General features: G+C 38.4%; 1 protein-coding gene across 3 annotated transcripts in view; it reads right to left on the bottom strand.

The window, feature by feature from the left end:
• Window positions 1-1,466: 1,466 nt before the first annotated feature.
• The window catches only part of SLC7A1 (solute carrier family 7 member 1), a 66,231-nt gene continuing 44,559 nt past the window's right edge, over window positions 1,467-23,138 (bottom strand). For all 3 annotated transcript variants that reach the window (XM_074303568.1, XM_074303569.1, XM_074303570.1), the window contains exons 5-12: window positions 22,893-23,017; window positions 19,737-19,959; window positions 18,819-18,958; window positions 13,271-13,373; window positions 10,789-11,006; window positions 10,123-10,289; window positions 9,009-9,117; window positions 1,467-6,577 (exon numbers count right to left, since the gene is read on the bottom strand). In XM_074303568.1, the coding sequence (XP_074159669.1) occupies window positions 6,474-6,577; window positions 9,009-9,117; window positions 10,123-10,289; window positions 10,789-11,006; window positions 13,271-13,373; window positions 18,819-18,958; window positions 19,737-19,959; window positions 22,893-23,017 (1,189 nt within the window). In that variant the 3' untranslated portion in view covers window positions 1,467-6,473. The remainder of the gene's footprint in view (window positions 6,578-9,008; window positions 9,118-10,122; window positions 10,290-10,788; window positions 11,007-13,270; window positions 13,374-18,818; window positions 18,959-19,736; window positions 19,960-22,892; window positions 23,018-23,138) is intronic.

Below are 23,138 nucleotides of genomic sequence, written 5' to 3'. Positions count from 1 at the left end.
GGCAAACTCCCTCTGGATAACATGGGAGAACAGCAATGCATGTATTTAGTGCTGTGCAGTCCTAGTCAAAATCTAAACCTCCAGGCACCAAGCACTCACTGGGAGGAGGAAAGATGGAGCTTTTGTTAAGTACTTACTAAATCCTTGGGGGAGCAAGACCATCCATGCCCTGGAGAACTTACCTTCAGATGGAACAGATAAAGGGGGGGGGGGCAGCACCGGGCAAGGTGGGAAATGAGCTTGCGGCTACAGGAGGAAGTGGTGCGTGAGCCTGGGTCCCCAGCCCGAGAAAGCACAATCTCAGGGACTTCGCAGTGCAGGGTTCTGCGGGCAGAATGCGTGGTGCGGGACACCTGAGGGAAGCAAAACGCCCGGCGGCGGCAGCCCAGCCCGCGGGTAGCACAATGGGGACTGGAAGTCTCAGGATCTCATTTCAGATATTTAGTCCCACTTTCACTGGAGTCACCAGTGCACCACTTTGCAACAGCCAGTAATTGTGGAAGATGATTATCTTTTTGCTGAGGAAATGCATTGTGTAACCAGGGTAACCAGGGCCAGGTATGCAGATCCGAAGGTACCTGGGACCACGCTCCAGGCGAACAACTGACTGGGAATTCAGTCCTGCTTGCTGACCTGGAGCCTGCTTGGCAAGAAATGGGGGCAGGAAAGGAGGATCACAAGAAATAGAGTTTGGACCCAAGTTCACCACAGAAGGAGGGCTTCTTATCTCTGCTGTGCACTGAGGTGAAATTATCTGATTAAACAAGACAGTGCTTGAGGTCAAAGCAATAGAGGAAAGGGAACAAACACAAGAATAGCTGAAGCCCTCGGGGAAATCGGGTTCCTTCTGTTTGGGGTTCAATCTACCGACACAGGCCGGTGTTACCGACCTCAGGAAATCCCACTTGATCAAACTACTCTTTCCAGAGTCAGGCATTTTTACTGTTTCCAAAGGAGGGTGATAGAACTACAGCTGGAATGTCAAATGAACCTCCCTCCAAGGGACTGGGAAACCTAAGTGAAGTGCGTGTTAATGGTTCAGAAACACCAGGGCAATTTGGGGGGTGGGGTCCCAACAACAAACGAAAACAGTTCCCATTTAGTGCTTTAAAGTTCTGCAAATTTAGCATTGATGTTTATTTGGAGCTTTGTAAGTAGTTTTATTATTTATTATTACGTATATTTATATATTATATCTATTGTGTTTATCATTTTATTCTTACGATGACCTGGTGTTATTATCCCCAATTTTTACAGAAAAGGAAACCAAGAATGACAGTTTGGGTTACTTGACCAGGGTCACATTAGCGAGGCCGAATTTCAACTCAAATTTGAACTTCCTGACTCCAGGTTCTACCAAGCAATCTAGTCACTGCTCTGCATAATCCACAGAGAATTCCCCTGATAATGTCCAGCGTGGACCATTAGATTTCTTAAGATCACATCAACCAGAAAGCAGACACAAGTGAAACAACAACCATCATTTATTAGCATTGGGAAACCACATGAATGCTGTGCCACAAGAATTGGATTTTACAAGTAAGGGAGGATGATAGGTAAGAAGAGGATTAAATCTACAGTGTTGTCACTGTGAAAGGTCTGTACTCAGAGGGGCCAATTTTCATTTTTTTAAAAAAAGGTGACGGCTACATTTAGCTTTTTAAAAAAACGACTAGATAAACTAAAGAGCAGCTGAAATCAACTTGATCTTTACATTTAGTATTAGAATTAAAATCTCATCACAATTATAAGAAGTTATTAGAAAAATAGTACATTGAACAAGCAAAAAAAATATACAATATATATAATTAAAATTCGACAACTCTTTCATAGCTCCTCTCAGTAAAAATGAAAATTTACTGAAGAGACCATATATGTTTACTATAGGTTTGATAATAAACCAATCCACACTGTCGTCATCCTTTGTGCTCCTTAAAATCTTCAAGCTAAAAGGCACAACTTAAGCAGGAAACTTTTTAACTCTGAATCCAGATTATTAATTTTTCATCTGGAAAAAACAAGTCTCAACTTAAAACTCTATATGTCATCAAGGAAGCAAAATCAGATCAAGTCTGAAAGCTTCTCACTCTTGCCCTGCTTCCTGGTGGCTAAGCCAGGTGCTAATACCCTGAGGAAATTCTGATTTGGACTTAACAGGCAAGGTCTTTTAATCTTGTTGGTTTCCCAGACTGGCTGGTTTCAAAACTACCAGTTCCACAGAAAGCAAATCAAATATGGAGAATTCAAGCTCCTGGGAAACGAGGTAGCTTCTTTTAGATATCCAAAGGCATGGTAGGAAAACTTTGATGAAAAATGCTTTCTACTTTTTTTTTTTTTTGCCTGATGTGATTCCCAGATAAATAATCAACCATCTCTCTCCTGAAGATCCTTGAATTATAGTGACAACTCAGTTTTTTTTGCCTTCAAAGTCCAATAGGCATTATGTCTGCAGTGACGAGATACAGAGGTGGTTTCTTGCACCATTGGATCAATAAAGCATTTTTAAAAAAATTAAAAAACAAATCCAGCAACAACTCAGGTAAAATGCACAATTCCTGCTCCCCCACCAAGTGCCTTCTACCTAAATGCCCCTTTTCCTGCAGCAAACAATTTTATTTATTTATAATATATATTTATATTCCACTTTTAAGTAGCAAATTTCTACATCACTTACATACATCAGTAACATACACAACCTATACACAAGTCATTTTATCTTCCTAGGTGCACAGGGAGACTTAAGGGCACGTTCCTGTTGCCCATAAATACTAACTACAACTCCTCCCACTTGCCCTAAAGAAACAGAGACAAGAGTCTCTCACAGTGCCCCATGCCGTTGGCTCCACAATAAATTGAGATTACTTTGGTGACAAGAGGTGGGCAGTGTTTTTATAGATTGTGAATAATGATGCTCCAATGGAAAAAAAAAAAAAAAGTGTTCAAGTGAGGAAGACTTCTCTCCCATGGAGCAAGTTAATAAATCATCTTCCAGAGTGAATCTATTGCACACACCTAGCAATACCTAAAACTCTAACCTGTCATTTTGGCATCAGATTCCGAGACCCTGCGGCCCTTTTTTTGTCGGGATGCATCTCCTTGTGCCCAACAATGAGACCGATTCTTTTATTCTCTGCTTTGCTTCAAAGCATCATCAAATAGTAAGAATGCTAAGATCATTCATGAAAGTTCAAGACAACTGACATTTTGTTAAACACCAACTCTGCAGCACAGTAAGTAACCCCTGGGGATGCGAAGGAAAGAATGAAACATTCCCCTTCTTCAAGCACAATCTCCAAGACATGCCCCACAGGACTCTGAAATATAATCAGTCTACACTGCTCTTCTGTCACTGAAGGGGAAGAAAATATAGTTGTTGTCTTTTAAATTAATTATTTTATGTTTTCAGTGAAAGTAAAACATGCACAGAGGGATAGGCTGGGGGTGGGAATCAGGGAAGGAAGGAAGCAGCTCTTACCGATCTAAATGGGTCTTTCCAAAATACAGCAATTATTGGCTACATACACAGATAAAAGCACATATATTGTTCCCCAGAGTTTCTCTACTATAACAAAAATCTAAATTAGGGAGGAAAAAAATGACTAAGCAACGCATACTAATTCCTGTGGAAAGAAATTCAAGGGATTTTAAATAATTGTTTTCATGGTCTCCTTACTATTTATATATATATATATATATATATTGGGGCAATGGGAAAGTGTGTGACAAAAGAAGGCCCAATCCTGGCCAAACTAAGCCAAAGCTTCTCAGCTCCTCATTCCTTTGTCCAGTGGGGAAAAAAAGCTCAAGCTACACAAAATATCATCTAAAAAAATGTACAGTGACAACACAGTCTATTTACACAAAAAGTCTTTTGAATGGAAACAGAAAGTTGGTGTAATGAGGGTCCCTTTTTTTTCTCTCAACCCCTGCATATTTCTCACTAAGACTTTAAGGCACAGGGAAGGGAAGAAAGAGTAATCCTCAAAGAACTTGTTCTCCAAGAAAAATTTGGGGAGAAATAAGACATACGTTCTCTGAAACGTAAGAACAATGGGTATTCATGAGAGAAGTGCATTGTCAACTCAATATAGTCAACAAGGGCTGGACCCTCAGTAAAATTTCTGCCAAAAAAAGAAACCTTTTTTTCTTACTGTTTCCATTTTCTCAATACACAATTTTAAGAAAATGAACCTTTTGACCAGTTCCAAAGAGAAAGCAGATATTAAATACCCAACAAAAAATTAATATTTATCAAATTATTTTATAGCACCAGAGCTATGTAAATTTAATTTTCCCCCCCTTGGAAATCTAGAATTTGCCAAGAATAGTCACAAATTTTATCTCAATATAAACAGTGGAATGGAAAGGAGAGAAGGATCCCCTTTTTATTTCATTCGTCTATAGAAATACAGGGCAGATCCATTATCGAGGCAAGACAACCACTCTAGGGTTTTGTTGATTTCCATATTTCTAATACACCAAAGATAAAAGAATGGGGGCAAACTCTCCAAAATCCAAGGCCCCTTGTGGCATCTTTCTGGCCATTTAGCCTTATAAAATGGCTCTTTATAAAATGGGGGAAAAATAAAAAAGAAAACATGATGATCTCAGAGCCAGGAAGAAAAGAATGCAAGTCCTCCCTCTGACACATGCTAGGCAAATCAGTATGGAGCTATTGACCTGCATCAGTAAAGGAAATGTCCTCATCCAAGATTTGCCTGTACTGATGAAATTCTAAATCTAGTCCTTACTTTTAAACAGACATTAACACAAATTATTGGCTTTTAAAAAAATACCTCTTTTGAGGTAAATACACTGAAATAATCCTCAGTGTTCAAGTTACATCAAAGATGATTAAGTGCTGCTTGAGCTGTCTATACATGGCCTAGGAAAAGGGAAAGATCAGCTCCAAATCTGGCATAAGACATACCCCCGGGGGGGGGGGGTAATATCCCTTCCCTAAATGTGAATCCCGTCTGGGTCCCCACACTAAGGAGGAACACCAGTTCTGCAGCAGCCAATTTGACTCTTAGAGCCAACAACCAAGTCATTGGAACACAAGAAACAAACTGAATTCACACCTCCAGGCAGTTCTGATAGACCCTACCCCAGATACTCCAATAATGCAGGATGCTATAGAACATTCATCTCTTAGGCCATCTCCCAGATTGGGTCTGTTCTTGAGTGTGTTTATCTTTATAGACATACCCAAGTTGGGTACCACAATAGTCAATAACTCAATACAGACCAAAGGGCCAAGTTAAAAAAAAAAAGTCTGATTCCAGAAGTGAATTACCAATCTAGTGTGATCATGGCCATGCTGCATTGTGACCCCCACTAAGTCGCTTTGGATTTAATCTTGATATTGGATAAAATTATCAATGGAAGCTGTCAATTTCTTTAAGCCAAAATCTTAAAATGCTTAAAAATCAATACAGCCAACTGGGACTTAAAATGTTTAAGAGTCGTGTATCATCACCACCCCCAAAATAACAAAATGGTGCTAATTTGAAGCTGGCACTCAGATTCAATCTGATGTCCCAATAACCTAGAGACATTCCTTCAAGAGTTCAACAGAAGACAGCAATGGGATTCAGGACAACGAAGAACATCACAATAAGGCTCTCTTTTTCCATTTCCCTGCTTCAGGGAGTCACGGAAAGCCATCCAAGAGCATTCATAGAGGGTGGCCCAAAGCCAAGGCCAGTCCATAAGAAGCAGGCCCAATGGTGATCTCACCTTTTGTAATTTCACTCTGACCATTCCCAAGTAGATCTCGGCCAGTTAAACACCCAGCCTCCCCCCTGGGCTCACCCCGGGGACTGTTACTGATGGCTTCCACCACAGTGACAGAAACCTGAGGGGGGTGGGAAGGAGGGTTGGGGGGGGGGGTTACAGAACTGAACAGGCCGGGGTTCAGATCTTTCTGGAAAAAGGGTGAAGGGAAGTGGGTCATGAAAAAAAAAATGCCCAAGTTTTTCTCCCTCACCTCCTGAATTAAGGACTGGGGGGATTCACCATTTTTGAGGGATGACCTTGCTTATAATTCAGGACACAGCTTACAGCCCAAGGCTCAACTACAACTACAGAGACGGGCGTTTTCAAATTCGAATACGGGACAGGAGGAAGGCGCTGACTCATTGGGAGAACTGCCCGGTGCTCGCCCCAGAGATGGAGCGGGAAAGGCTTTCTTTTGCCTTGATCAAAGGGGAAGGGAGAAGGAACCAAAGTCGGCATCCTAACCGGAACAGTCGGTGACTTTGTCTACGGGACGGGGCCGTACTCCCTGGAGTCTGGTCCCCCAGGGGAGGCCGCAGCTCCCGAGTGATTGCACCTCTTGGTCAGTTTGGGGAGGGGTCCGTGGGGCCGGGAGGAGACGGGCACATTTAAATGTTTTTTCTGCCGTGTCGCGGAGGCGAAAGCTGCTTTTCTCCGCAGGGCTGGCCGTCCCGCCACGGTCCGGGGCCCGTGGATCATTTGCAGTGTTCCGAAGCGTTGTCTGGGCTTCTCGCCGCGCCGGCCGCCAGGGACGCCTCTTCGCTGTGCCACAGACCGTAGCCAAAGTAAATGAGGAAACCTGTGGGGACAAGGAGGGAAAGGAGAGTCAGCGCGAACACACTGCGGGCTGGAGGCTGCTGGGCCCCAGGCTGAGTCTGGCCGGAGCCATGTTTGTGTAAAACCAGAAAACAGGTCTGCAGGGATGCACCCTAGTGCACAGCACCGGATTCGGGCGGGCAGGTCCTGAGTGTCCTGCCTGAGTCACTGCATGTGGGAAACAAATGTAATCTCACTTTTAATCCTTATACAAGGGAGAGCGGAGAGTGAAGAAGGGGAGGATATATCTGGAAAGGAATGCCATATGAACAAAAGTCACCAATAAAACTAAGAGACAAAAAAATCTAATCAAATGGGGACAGTGACACACACAGGGAAGGACCTCGTGGTTCTAATCAGGTTCAAAGCGCCTGAGATATCATCATACTAAGTAGGAAGGGTCCAGCATTAGCAAATTGGCACATTCATTAAACATGATATGCGGGGCTATGATGTACTCAATGACTCTTCCACTGGATTTCTTGACCGTCTCCTGTGTATGTTCAGCACGTGCTTATCAGGGTTACAAGGCAAAGCTGCCCTTGCCCTCAAGGGGTGAAATTTATGTATTTTACGTATTTTAAGGATGGCTGAATGAATGGGCCCGATCCTTCAGAATCAGTGACCAAGAACTCAGGAACTAATTCCTGTCTTTTTAAAAGATACCATTAATAGGCTTAGGGCTCATTCTGGAGAGCAATTTGGAACTACGCTCAAAGTTACCAAATTGTGCACACCCTTTGACCCATCAGTGTTACTACTGGGCTTATATCCTAAAGAGATCTTAAAGAAGGGAAAGGGATCTGTATGTGCAAGAATGTTTGTGGCAGCCCTCTTTGTAGTGGCCAGAAACTGGAAACTGAGTGGATGCCCATCACTTGGAGAATCAGTGGGTAAATTATGGTATATGAATATTATGGAATATTATTGTTCTGTAAGAAATGATCAGCAGGATGATTTCAGAAAGGCCTGGAGAGACTTACATGGATTGATGCTGAGTGAAATGAGCAGAACCAGGAGATCATTATATATTTCAACAACAATATTATATGATGATCAATTCTGATGGACATGGACCTCTCCAACAATGAGATGAACCAAATCAGCTCCAATAGAGCAGTAACGAACTGAACCAGCTACACCCAGTGAAAGAACTCTGGGAGATGACTATGAACCACGACATAGAATTCCCAATCCCTCTATTCTTGTCCACCTGCATTTTGGATTTCCCTCACAGGCTAATGGTACACTATTTCAAAGTCCGGTTCTTTTTGTACAGCAAAATAACTGTTTGGACATGTATACATATATTGTATTTAATTTATACTTTAACATATTTAACATGTATTGGTCAACCTGCCATCTGGGGAAGGGGGTGAGGGAGAAGGAGGGGAAAAGTTGGAACAAAAGGTTTTGCAATTGTCCATGCTGGAAAACTACCTATGCATAAAATTTTTGTAAAAATTAATTAAATTAAAATAATTAATTTTTAAAAACAGGCTTAAGGCTCATGGCACCAAACAAGTTCATCTTGTTGAAAAGGGAAGAGAGAGTGGGCAAGTTCTCCTCACTAAAAATGAAGCTAGAAGCCAAAGATCATACTCTAACATCCATATTCTAGTTTATGGGAGAGGTGATGACAGAGAAAAGGGTAAGGAATAATTTGGTTCTAAAATTACCAGTTCTTTTGACCAACGCAATTGGGAATAATACCTAAAATACCAACTCTTATAAAAGTAATAGTGTTTTTTGTTCCCCATCAGTGCCACTGATGCCAGCAACTACTCAAGCAAGTGGCTAAGCTATGACTTACCCCATAGTGGGATGGGAGGGGGAAATGAGACCCAATACAGACCAGTATCTCCTAACGGCCACCTCTACTTTATAGCCTTTCCCTTGAGGTCATCGTGGTCACTTCCACAGAGGGGCCTGGCATTCAGGCCTACCATCTTCCCCATCCCAGGACTGATGATGGGGTTTGTAGCGACTTATCAAATTTCTCACAGCTTCCCTTTGTGTCCACAAGCTACATGTCAAATAAGTTGGCTGGGATTCTGGGCACAATCCCATGGAAATGTTTCTTTTCCAAGTGAAACTCACCAACTTGTATGTAGTTGGAGCTCATAACCTTGGCCTCATTAGCAACTAAGATAAGTGGCCCAGATTATAAAACGCAAAGTATCCCATAGGAAAACCCTAACCACTTGGAATTCTTTTGCTGAATCTTTTAGTTTCTAATAAATCAAGTTTCTTGCTAAATATAGCAAAGGATAGGGAAAAAAGGGACAGAAATAGCATTGTAGCTTTACTTTAGAGGTCTTGGGACAAAGTAAAAAGTATTCAAGACAGGGACTGAAAGAGGGAAATAAAGGAAAGTCTATTGGACAGAAAGGAGTCCCAGTTCTCCCGCCTACCTATCAACATCCACACAGCAAACCGGAGCCAGGTACCGCCATCCAGCTGCATCATAAGGTAGACATTCACAAAAATACTCAAAATGGGAAGTAATGGTAAGAAGGGCACCTGCAAAAGAGAAAGGAAATTTAAAGAATTGACTCTACTGAATACCTATGCAGGGCTTGTAGATAATCCAGATTCACTGGGGGAATATCTACAAAGAGAATAATCTGAATTGTGAAAAGGGAAAACGCCCATAGTCTTCTACAAGGGCACAATTCTCTACAAGGATGGAGGCCACAAATGAGTATTTGCCTTCATGTTAACTCCAGGCCCTATTTTCCACATTTGCTGAAAGAAAGGCTTAATATGAGAAAAAGATTCCTAACAATTAAATCGAACCAGTATTGGACTGCCCTGTCTTCCTAGTGGTAGGTTCCCCACACAGAAGTCTTCAAACAAGGCTGGTAGACCATGTGGGTCTATCTATCGTAGAAGGGAAGTTTATTTTAATTATAAATTGGAATAGTCTGAGGTCTGTGGTGCTATGATCTACTTCTACCACCCTCCCCATATATCCACTGCCCTGATCCTAAGACCTCAGGTACTAACTCCTGTCTCTTTAAAATAACATAGCACCAAACAAGTTCACATATATTGATAAATGAAGGAGAAAGTACTGCTTTCTATAATTACCTTCTCTTATATGCTTTTGATTAAGACACTATTAAGTGCTGGAGGTACTTTTTTTTTTAAAGAAAAATTCCTTGCCTTCATAGAACTTATTCAAATAATACATCTAGGAGAGAGCTGTCCAGTAAGGGAAATTTTGTAGAAAGTGGGAGGATGTAAAGGTGCATACATGTGGATGTATGCAGGTAGTGAGACAGCCTGGATGACTGGATAAGGGTGGGTGGGAAAAAGAACCAGCCAGCAAATATAGTTGTCTAAGAGGGTTAATGTGCACACACTCAACTCCCCAGTCTTAATCTGAAAATTGGCTAGCAAGGGCCACCACAGTTAAAAATATTTCTAGGAGCAAAAGGCATAATACTTGTTTTTTATCAAAATTGTAGTTCTCCTCGTTACTAATGTTCCAAATAATCTTTCTGCAGAACATATGATGCTTACCTTAAATGAGAGCTTGGTTTTGCTCTCCGGCTGCCTCCAAATGAGAATGGTGATGATAAAACAGAGGAAAACAGATGCTACAAGGACCACAATCACCCATGTAGTCCCCTGCTCGAGTTCCTTTTTAGCAAGAACAGTGATGATGCAGAAGATGATAATGTGAATCCCTGAAAAGAATAAAACAGAAGGCAGATGCTTAACCCATCACTCAGCATCCTGAGACTCGTAGTAGACATTCTCATTCTCTCTTCAGAAGATGCACTTATTTTCAGTGGCTAAGACATACCATTTTGTTCTCTTAAAAGAAGTATTAAAATATTGCATCCACATCATAATCACTTTAGGTTAGCAGCAGGGGGCCTCCTCACTCATCACCCCTTAGACTTGCCAGAAACCATTAAGGTGCCCAAATGTAGGTCACAAGTGTTGCTTACAGAGACACAGCAGGGCTCAGTGGGGAAAAAAAGCACAGAATTCAAGGCTCAGAAAGTTTTAGATTCAAGTTCCCAGTCAGACACTCAGTATGAACATGGGCAGGAACTCCCCAAGCCTCAATTTCCTGGAAAACCCCACACTATCCATCCAGCTCACTGAAAACCTGGAGAAATGAATTATCATCAACTATTACTATTGAACAAGGTTGGTGCCTTATATAAAAGAGATTACCTATAAGACTAGTTGAGACATTCACAATAAACCCGGAGAGTTTAGAAGGCTCTGAGTTCTTTGGATATAAAATGGCTTTGAGAGAACATTTCTCCATTTCTGGCAAAAATCCCGATTGGGAATCACTGGTGCTCACAGCTTCGTTCTGATCCACAAGGTCTAGTTCTTCTGTGGTTCTGGCCATCTGATACACTAAGTTAGGCTGCTCTGGTTGGTACCTACAAAAGAATAACATGGTTATTGCCATGACCTTCTGTAATTAGGTGAAAGGGAGAAAATTTGTTTCAACTCCTAACTCCCCAAAGGCCACAAAAATTACTTTATTCTCCCAGCTGCTAAGACCAAGCTATGAGATGGTGGCACATTGCCCAGGGGTAGGGAAGTAAAGAACCTCTGAACTCAAATCCAGCCTCATTTAATCTGTTTGCCTCAATTTCCTCAACTATAAATTGGAGATAACACTTACCTCCCAAAGCTATGTGAGGGTCAAATAAAGATAATGGTTGTAAAGTATCTAGCATATAGCACTTATTAGATATTAGTTATTATTATTGTTGTTATAAACCAAAGGATACTAACACTTCAAAAATCACTAAGAAAAATATAAATCAAAACAATTCCAAAGGTTTTACCTCTCACCCAACAAAGTGGAAAAATGATATAAAACAGCAATAATCTATGATATGTGGTGATAGGAAGACTATGGCACTGCTGAAGCTGTGAAATGGTACAACCATTTTAGAAATCAATTTGGAATTATACAAAGTGACTAATATGTCCTTTGAACCAAAAATTCCATTAACCCAAGGAATCACTGATAAGAAAGTACCCCAAAATAATAAATTATTTATAGCAGCCCTTTTTTAAAAATTAAAGCTTTATTTTCAAAACATGTTGTTTTCAACATTGACCCTTGCAAAATATTGTGTTAATACTGTTAAATCCAATATATATAGCATCCCTTTTATGTAGAAGCAAAGAACAAGAAACAAAGCAGATACCCATCAATTGAGGAATGGCTAAGCAAACTGTGGTATATGGAATTATTGTAAGAAGTGATGTGTGAGGTGAAAATGAAGAAAAATCTAACTAATGCAAGATGAAGCAAGCAAAGCCAAGAAAATGACCTATACAATAATGAAGAGAATGTACATGGAAAGAACAACCACTCCCAAAACACTGAAAGCGAATGCAACAAAACTATAAAGATCAAGAATAATTTGAATAAATGAGAGGATATCTCTTTATGGAATCAAAAGGTCCAAAGGTGGTATACATTGTACATGTTTTCAAACCTACTTTTTTTTAATCTTAAAAAAAATACTGTTTGTGAGGTGATTGAGACTACTTCGAGTGATCTCGTGATGAAAAGCGCCATTCTGCACCAAGAGAGAGGACTGTGGATCATAACATAGCATTCTTCATTCTTTTTATTGTTGTTTGTTTGCATTTTGTTATATTTTTTTCTGGTTTGATTTTATTTTTCTTGTGCAGCAAGATAATTGTACAAATATGTATGCATATATATATAACATATTTCTACCATGTTTAACATATCAAAATGGACTACTTGCCATCTAGGGGAAGGGGTGGGAGGAAGTAGGGGGGAATTGGATTACAAGGTTTTGCAAGGGTCAATGTTAAAGGACTACATTTTGAAAAATAAAAAGCTTTAATAAAGAAAAAAAATACTATTTTATGAGAGAGCTCTGGGACAGGATGGAGAAAACAGGGAGAAACAATGGGGAAAGTTATGATAATGTTAAAAGTTAAAGACATCAATAAAAACTTGTTAAAAACATAAATATGCATATATACATATATAGTTATATGTGTGTGTGTATACAACATATATAGGTATACACATACACAAACACAAATAGCTGCAAGAAAATCTTTGCCCTAGGACCCCTGCTAAATTAGAAATTCTGTTTTTGTCAAATTATGTCATACTCTTCCCCCGGCTCACTTCAGTGCTTCCACAGTATAGGGAAGTAAATGTAGTATGAGGGCAAACTGTTTTCAGGCAAATCTTGTTAATGGAATATTTCCTGCAAAAGTCTTCCTTTTGAAAGAAAATGGACAGTCCTAATAAAGTTATTATATAGTGGTCAATGGATCTGTGACCTTGCTGATGTGGACATGACCCCGGAGTTGCAGACCACAAGTCTTCCAGGTTATCTCATGCTGGATAAGTTTGCCACGGTGTTCCACCCAAAGCTCTGAGGGCCTTTTTGTTTTTTTCTTGACAACAGGAGCATATGAAAGGAACACATGGCCAATGCCATCATTCTTGCCACCTGACTGAAATCATTTACCTTTGTTGTGGCTTTTTGTCACTCATTTCCACTCATTTTTGTCACTCATTTTCATTTACATTGTCCAAATGTATGGACATTCACAAAATTTCCCTATCCCACTTGGGAATAAGACGGCCTTCATCAGTTGCATGATTAGTGTGTAATAATGAAAAAATGCATACCGTAAGACCAGCACACAGGCTGCCACCAAAGAATATGCTAGCAGAGTTCCAATGGACATCAGGTCAACCAAGTCTTTCAGGTCAAAAAGAAAGGCCATCACAGCTGGAAGGGAAGTAGAAACCAGCGTCAGAAACAGGGGCTGTCACCCAGCCCCCCAGAACAGAGACCTCATCTGCCGCACCAAGGACCCAAATAGGTCAGACCGTGTGGTCTTTCTGTGGGCTGCTTTTAGAGTAATAAGCAATGAGCAGAAGCTGTACTACAAACTCCGAAGGTAATCACTCTGGCAAGGGCAATAGGATAATACGTAATGCAATACCAATTTCTTCAACTGTCAGAGATAACTGATGAACAGTCTATGTGATCCATTAAGGGAGATACCCTTAAGTATATGGGGAAGCTGAGCAGGGCCCCTCAATATGTTGAGCTTCCCTTTAACTTTAAATTTAAATTAACTTTAAAAAATTAAAGGGATTGTGATTAAAAAGGGGACAAGGACAATAAGTTGAAAATGATGGGCACAGATCACTGATGGAATCACAGATCTGAGGATAAGTATATATTTTCCTAGAAATGCTACAACTGAAGGTTCTAAATGTATAAATTATACATACATGTATATTTTTTCTATTATGTAACAATATGCAATAAGTTCTCAGAAGGCAGGTCTCATGAAAATGCTCAAATAAACTTATAATCTTAATTTGGACATTCTTAGCAATGCACATCAAAAACCACGTGGGCCATGCTGTACAACTCACTACTATGGCTTCTGTTTTTCACTTTGTTCTATATTCCCTGCAGGGGAACCTCAATTTCCCATGACATCCTGAGGATATTAATGGAGCTCTTAGGCAATCACCCCTCTGACATCTCAAATTCCTTATTGCTGCTCCTACATTGCACCTTAGACATAGCCACCATGTGTCTCTATATGAAATACATTCTCAATTTTTGGGGGGACATGTGTTTAACGTCTCCTAAACATACAACACTGACAGAATATTGAGAATATAGTTGTCCAAATGAAAAGGCAAATTTCAAATAAAGCCTATTGACTTTATAAAAGTGTAAAAAACTAAAACAGGCATGCAGTCTTGTATGTATGTATGTATGTATGTATGTATGTATGTATTTATGTATGTATATATTTACATTTTAGTAAATAGTACAAATCGTTTTAGTAGTATGTGTTTTTTAAAGTGGATATTATAATTATAAACTTATAGCAGCCTAAACCATCCCTTAACAAAAAAGTAGAAGCAAATTGTAAAAATCAGCAAAATCAGTAAAAACCCCAGTTTAATACATTCATTTTAAAGATAAACTGAGGCCCAATGAGATTTATGTAACTTGTCTTAAATCACACAATTATTTAAATAACAAAGACAAAACTAGAAATTAGGGTCAATGACTCCCTAAGACTTGGTACTAGTACAAGAAAAGAACTACAAATGGCCTTCTGTGCTGTTAAAATATCAAGTTAAACATACCACAAATACTTAAATTCCTACTCTGAGAACAATGAATGAACAAATGCTGACCAGAAAAAAAAAAAAAAAAAAAAAAACACACACACACAAAAAGATAGAATGACTTAATTGTTTTGGTAAATGGCAGGTTTTATAACTTCCCAATAAAATTTTCCCTTATTTCCCTCTCAAGAAAATTAAGTTTGATTCAAAGTATATACTCTCCAAATTAAGCAAAAGAGCAACATTTCTTCCTCCATTTCTAATCATCAAATAAATCTTTAAGTTAACTAGTAGTTTCTTAATTTTTTTATCTACTTATATGTCCATATCTATAATCTACCCCTAAAGACCTAGTCCTACCCACTAAAAAAGGGGTTAAAAAGAATCAGATGAAGGGCAAAACCATAAACCAATTTTCTTTCTTTTTTTTTTTTTTTAAATTCATTTTTCCAAATTATCCCCTCCCTCCCTCCACTCCCTCCCCCCGATGGCAGGTAATCCCATACATTTTACATGTGTTACAATATAACCTAGATACAATATATGTGTGTAAATACCATTTTCTTGTTGCACATTAATTATTAGCTTCCGAAGGTATAAGTAACCTGGGTAGATAGACAGTAGTGCTAACAGTTTACATTCACTTCCCAGTGTTCCTTCTCTGGGTGTAGTTGTTTCTGTCCATCATTGATCAACTGGAAGTGAGTTGGATCTTCTTTATGTTGAAGATATCCACTTCACTCAGAATACATCCTCATACAGTATTGTTGTTGAAGTGTACAGTGATCTTCTGGTTCTGCTCATTTCACTCAGCATTAGTTGATTTAAGTCTCTCCAAGCCTCTCTGTATTCCTCCTGCTGGTCATTTCTTACAGAGCAATAATATTCCATAACCTTCATATACCATAATTTACCCAACCATTCTCCAATTGATGGACATCCACTCAACTTCCAGTTTCTAGCCTCAACAAAAAGAGCTGCCACAAACATTTTGGCACATACAGGTCCCTTTCCGCTCTTTAGTATTTCTTTGGGATATAATCCCAATGACAGCAATGCTGGGTCAAAGGGTATGCACAGTTTGAAATCTTTTTGGGCATAGTTCCAAATTGCTCTCCAGAATGGCTGGATTCTTTCACAACTCCACCAGCAATGCATCAGTGTCCCAGTTTTCCCACATCCCCCCCAACATTCATCGTTATTTGTTCCTGTCATCTTAGCCAATCTGACAGGTGTGTAGTGGTATCTCAGAGTTGTCTTAATTTGCATTTCTCTGATCAGTAGTGATTTGGAACACTCTTTCATGTGAGTGGAAATAGTGTCAATTTCTTCATCTGAAAATTGTCTGTTCACATCCTTTGACCATTTATCAATTGGAGAATGGTTTGGTTTCCTATAAATCAGGGTCAGTTCTCTATATATTTTGGAAATGAGACCTCTGTCAGAACCTTTACTTTTAAAAATATTTTCCCAATTTGTTACTTCCCTTCTAATCTTGTTTGCATTAGTATTGTTTGTACAGAAACTTTTTAGTTTGATGTAATCAAAATCTTCTATTTTGTGATCAATAATGATCTCTAGTTCTCCTCTGGTGACAAATTCCTTCCTCCTCCACAGGTCTGAGAGGTAGACTATCCTCTGTTCCTCTAATCTATTTATGATCTCATTCTTTATGCCTAAATCATGGACCCATTTTGATCTTATCTTGGTATATGGTGTTAAGTGTGGATCCATATCTAATTTCTGCCATACTAATTTCCAGTTTTCCCAACAGTTTTTTCCGAATAATGAATTTTTATCCCTAATGTTGGTATCTTTGGGTTTGTCAAAGATTAGATTGCTATAGATGTACCCTTTTTTGTCCTTTGTATCTAATCTGTTCCACTGATCTACCGGTCTATTTCTTAGCCAGTACCAAATGGTTTTGGTGACTGCTGCTATATAATATAGCTTTAGATCAGGTACACTTAGACCACCTTCCTCTGACTTTTTTTTCATTAGTTCCCTTGCAATTCTCAACCTTTTATTCTTCCATATGAATTCTGTTGTTATTTTTTCTAGGTCATTAAAATAGTTTCTTGGGAGTCTGATTAGTATAGCACTAAATAAATAGATTAGTTTGGGGAGTATTGTCATCTTTATTATATTCGCTCGGCCTATCCAAGAGCACTGAATGTCTTTCCAATTATTTAAATCTGACTTTATTTTTGTGGCAAGTGTTTCGTAATTTTGCTCATATAATTCCTGACTGTTCTTTGGTAGATGGATTCCCAAATACTTTATACTCTCAACATTTGTTTGGAATGGAATTTCTTTTTGTATCTCTTGCTGTTGGATTGTGTTGGTATTGTATAAAAATGCTGAGGATTTATATGGATTTATTTTGTATCCTGCCACTTTGCTAAAAAGCTATTAGAAATAATTCAGAATTTTAGCAGAGTCTTTGGGGTTCTCTAAGTATACCATCATGTCATCTGCAAAGAGTGATAGTTTGATTTCCTCATTTCCTACTCTAATTCCTTGAATCTCTTTCTCGGATCTTATTGCCGAGGCTAGCATTTCTAGTACTATATTGAATAGTAATGGTGATAGTGGGCAACCTTGTTTCACTCCTGATCTTACTGGGAAAGGTTGCAGTTTATTTCTATTGCATATTATGCTTACTGAAGGTCTTAAATATATGCTCCTGATTATTCTAAGGAATAATCCATTTATTCCTATACTCTCAAGAGTTTTTAGTAGGAATGGATGTTGGATTTTGTCAAATGCTTTTTCTGCATCTATTGAGATGATCATATGGTTTTATTAATTTGATTATTAATATGGTCAATTATACTAATAGTTTTCCTAATATTAAACCAGCCCTGCATTCCTGGAATAAATCCTACTTCATCATAGTGTATTATCCTGGGGATGATTTTCTGAAGTCTTTTTGCTAATATCTTATTTAAGATTTTAGCATCAATATTCATTAAGGAAATTGGTCTATAATTTTCTTAGTTTTCGATCGACCTGGTTTAGGTATCAGTACCATGTCTGTGTCATAAAAGGAGTTTGGTAGGACTCCTTCATCCCCTATTTTTTCAAATAGTTTATATAGCATTGGGGCTAATTGTTCTTTAAATGTTTGGTAGAATTCACATGTAAATCCATCTAGTCCTGGGGATTTTTTCCTGGGGAGTTGATTAATAGCTTGTTCTATTTCTTTTTCTGAAATGGGGCTATTTAAGCAATTTATATCCTCCTCTGTTAATCTAGGAAGCCTATATTTTTGGAGGAAGTCATCCATTTCACTTAAGTTATCAAATTTATTGGCATAAAGTTGGGCAAAGTAACTCCATTATTTCTCTAATTTCCTCTTCTTTGGTGGAAAGATCCCCCTTTTCATTTGTAAGACTAACAATTTGATTTTCCTCTTTCTTTTTTCTGATCAGATTTACCAAAGATTTATCTATTTTATTGGCTTTTTCATAAAACCAACTCTTGGTTTTATTTATTAATTCAATAGTATCTTTACTTTCAATATTATTGATTTCTCCTTTCAAATTCTGCAGAAAATGACATGAGAAGTCCAGCTTTCCTTTTTGCTTGTATCTGTCAAGTTTCCTTCCTGTTTTGGCCTAAACATACTCTTCTTGGTGGAGTCTGAATTCCTTACAAGTTCTGAGCCAAGACAACTTCAAAAGTAAAACTTCCTAAACTGATGACCTCTTACTGTCTGCATCCCCAGGAATACACTTGGCACCTTTTACAAAACACTTCCAAAGGGGAAATATTTTTCTTCAATTAGTTCATAGTCTATAACATATAAACCAAATGTCTGGTTTTTAAAGTTAAAGAGGAAACCACCTGGCCAAAAGATCAACATGGAATCAGAATCAACTGACTATGGGTAGAGGTGAATGGTTTTAGAAGAAAATGTGTTTTGGGTTCTCCTGATTGACTCGTGAAAAATAAGTCAATAATCTGATGAATTTTATAAAATTTCTGTGAACTCAGTTTCCACTGTAAAAAACATTTCTCCCTGACCATGAATACAAGAAGTTTCTTTTGATCTTTTTCTAATTCTTACCAGCAATGGCACCAGAAGTTAATGTTGCTATAATTGGAGTTTTGGTCCTTTCATTGACTTTGGCTAAAAATTTAAACAGTAGTCCATCTTCAGCCATTGCATAAATGACTCGAGGCATTGGGAACATAGAACCTAAAAGACTAGATGGGGAGGGAGGGATGCAGAGGGAAAGAGGAAAAAAAAGGCAAAATTCATCAGGCTATAATTACAATGAGCTCATCAAGAATAAAACAATAGTAATATAAACAAAGACACAGAACATACTCCTGATAATTGATTTATGTCCCTCCCACCATCTCTTAACCCCCAATTCTCAATCATGAGACTCTGCTTTTTAAGTATGGAGCAAACAGAATATTATCTGTACTCCCATAGTCCATATCCATTATTTCATCACTGTGTGTACTTCTGAGAACCATTACAACTTATTCAGAATGGTCTTTTAGAATTGTTATGGCCAAGATATTTATCACTATGTAACCAACCTGCTGATGAATGTCTCCAGACTTAATTAGACTGTCCCTCATATTCAAAGGCTTTCTAGTTTCATATCTAACTGAGTTTTGTCTTCATTCTGTTGATATAGCTTTAAAGAATGGAGTCAAATAAAAAGTAAATATATATCACTCACTGGAATAATCTGACGTAGACAGGGCTTCTTAAACTTTTTCTACCTTTTGGCCAAAAAATTTATACAACCTCAGGTATAGTCATATAAAATAGGTATGTAAATGAAACATTTGGTCATAATAAATCATAATTTCAAGACCCCATATCCAGTTAGGAGACCTTTTATAGGGTCACAAATTACAGTTTGAGAAGCTGGGGCATAGACTAGCATTAGATCTAGATACAATTTTCATTTTTGGGTAATTGTATATTTGTTTTTTAAAAACATTTAACAAAATCAAAATTCACCTGGTAGAAAGAGCACAGAGGGAGCCAACAGCGACAGCATATTTTGCCCCTTCCCAGCCCACATGCTTAAATGCATCAGGCAATGGGCTATTCACATCCAGGCAGAAGTAAGGCATCATGAGTGTGAGAGCAGCCGATACCCCAAAGTAGGCCACAAAGCAGATCAAAAGGGATGCAACAATTCCCACAGGGATAGCTTTCTGGGGATTCTTTACTTCTTCACCTATTAAGAAAAATTAAAAAGAAATATGCTACAAAGAAAGGATATCATAGCTAAATTATCAAACTTTTAACATCTTGGTCTTCAAATGTAAATAAAAAATGGACCAAATAATAACACACATTTGCAGACTATGTTTAAAGATTATTCCTCAGTGAACCCAGTGAAGAGGATATTATCCAAATTTTATTGGTATTAGCCAAATTTTTAAAATAGATAAAATGAGCCTCAGAAAGCATTAGTGATAATATTAAAGATTTAGAGCTAAAAGGAAACTTACTGACCATTTCATACACATTTACAGATGAGGAAACCAAGTCCAAGAAAGCTGACTTTCCCAAAATTCACACAGATTACAAAACCAGAATCTCTCAAGATCACAGGTTCATCATAAAAATTACTTTTATTGTTGAATTGTTTTGGTCCTGTCTGACTTTTCATGACCCCATTTGGGATTCTCTCGGCTGAGATACTGAAATAGTTTGCTACTTCCTTTGCCAGCTCATTTCACAGATGAGGAAATTGAGGCAAGGGGGATTAAGTGATTGCTTGGGATCACACAAAAAGTGTCTAAAGTTCTTGAACTCCAGATTCCAGCAGTAGATCTTTATCACTGGCTACATGATGTATAACACCTCTACAACTCTGCTATTATACAATTCTTTCTTGGCACCTCTCTCTCTTCACACTCCCCTTCATTTCAATTTCCTTAAGTGCTACCATAAGACTGCGCTTCCTCTTCCCTCCCCCTAAGAGATCCTTGGCTCCTTGAAGCATAATTCCTTCCAAGTAGTTTGCATATCTTCAATAAGCAACTCTATACATCAATTCCCAAATACAACAGCTCTAACTCTGATATTTTTCCTGAGCTGTAGTTCCAAATTTCCAATTGCTTACTGGAGCTCTCCAGTTATGTGTCTCCAACTCTGCTATGATTAAATTTCATTTTTCAATAGATTTAAAACTTTGAAAGTCTCCTAATTTGTGGTAGCATGAATCCTGTGGTTAGCCAAGGAGTCATTCTTTTTTTCTCACATCCAATCAGTAGGCCCCATCAATTCTCCATTACTATGAATTTTTAATAATCATATATTATAGTATTACAGATTAACATTAATGATATCAATCATTAATGGTGCCTTTTCCTTTTTTATTTACTGAACCTTAGTTAAGGTTCCATCGCCTCCCATCTAGACAGCTATAATAGCCTCGTATCCCTGCCTCCAGCCAGTTCGATCAACCAACCAATAAACATTTATTAAATATGTACTATGTGCTAGGCACCTTACTAAACTAATAGGAGATCACATTTATATTATATTTCTCTACAGCAATAATTCCTAACCTGGGAATTTTAGACCAATGGGAGTTTCATTAATGTAAGAGGTCCATTTCATTAAATGACTCAATATGATAAATAAGCAGGCAGCTCTATATCATACAAATCTAATTTATAATTTCAAACAACACTGAAATGTTCTTTTAAATATTTTTCATTCACTAAACTCATACTCAGTTAAGAACAAGCAGTACACACCAAGTTAACCTCTCATTTTTAGCTAACATTACTAAATAAATACTCACTCCCAGGGCATCTTCCATCCAAAAACTCACTAGGCCCAAATCTAATCTGTTTTGCTTCTGAAATCAGATGCAACCAAGGTAGGAGGGCCATACTCACCCTGAGTAAACAAGCTCAGATAAGGAAAATAAATAAAAAAACCAGTGAGGGACTGGATTCTAGCTCTTCTGACTTTTTTAAATACATGGAACCCAAGCTCAAGAAGTGTTCACCATTACCAACAAGATAAAGTCAAACTTCAATTGAACCTGCCATTCAAATAAAGCACAAATATTACCACGTAGAGTTCTCTCCTGGTCCTTTTACCTTTCATAAATCCTACCAGAGACAACAAGATGTCTTGCAGTGGAAGTAAGGGAGTCAAGAATACTGGGGTTCAAATAGGATCTCAAACTTTCTAGTTGTGAGACTGAATACCTTAGATTCCTTGAAAGAGAGATGCTAATAACAGCACCTACATCCCAAGGATGTTGCAAGGATCAAATTAGATAGTGTTTGTAAAGAACAGTCCCGAGAAGTGGGCAGGAGGCACTTTGTAAATGCTCATTTCCTAGCTTCCTTCCACAAAGGCCCAACTCCACATTTTTCATGGTCTTTCTCCTGACCACCTCTTTTTTTGAACTACTAAAAGGCTGACCTGACAAGTTATGATTTTCAGTTACACTATAAGCAGAGGAATTGGATCACACATTTTTTTAATTTCAAGCACCTGTGCCTTTATGAGGGTAGGTATTCAATGTGTGTTGATGATTTGGGAGTAGTGCATTCCAGGCCACTGAATAGTCATTAGTTGACCTTTAGTGCTATTTATTAATGTTTATTAATTTATTCATTATTTATTAAGTTTATTAATGATTCAATTTTCATTTAATGAGTGTTGTTTTTTAGAATGAAAATAAGATATTTAGTTCCTTCCTCCCCCCCCAAAACTAGATTTTGGAAAGACAAATGATAAGAAATGTCTGAGAAGCACAATGTAGCTTCAACATCTGTAGTGAATGAATAACAATTCAGGACAGAAACAGGAAGAATGTTAGAAGCACTAACAGAAGAAAGCTCTATGTAACTATGATACTCCACATTTTCAGGAATCAGAATCAGACTATACAGACTTATATCACTGACTCTGCTAATAAGAAGTTTTCCCTTTGCCACCTGGACCAGGGATCAAGGAAAGAAACAAACAGCAAACTGCAATCCTAAAATTTATTGAGGTGCACAGGAATAGCATTAAGCCTATAAAATGAGACACAAATTATGATTCAGGCATAAAACTGGCTAGGAATGATGAGCCAGAAGATCACCAAGTCACTGACTATATGACTAGGGCCACAATACTGAGCCCCCTGCTTACCTGTGGTTGCAATGCAGTCAAATCCTACAAAAGCATAAAAGCAGGTGGCTGCACCGGATAGGACACCACCAAACCCAAAGGGCATAAAACCGCCGGTACCAATGGAACTGTCACTTAATGTTTCACTAGGAGGGAAAAAAGACAAAAATCACTTTCAATGACTATAAAAGCAATAATCCAGAACAATGCCAGACTCGGGCTTCAGAACAGAAATACAACGTTTCTAAAGGGTTTGAATTGTCAGAG

This window comes from Sminthopsis crassicaudata, chromosome 3 (assembly GCF_048593235.1).
Source record: "Sminthopsis crassicaudata isolate SCR6 chromosome 3, ASM4859323v1, whole genome shotgun sequence".
Lineage (NCBI taxonomy): Eukaryota > Metazoa > Chordata > Mammalia > Dasyuromorphia > Dasyuridae > Sminthopsis > Sminthopsis crassicaudata.
The sequence above is the reverse complement of the archived record's forward strand: the minus strand, read 5'-3'. Positions and strand labels throughout refer to the sequence as shown.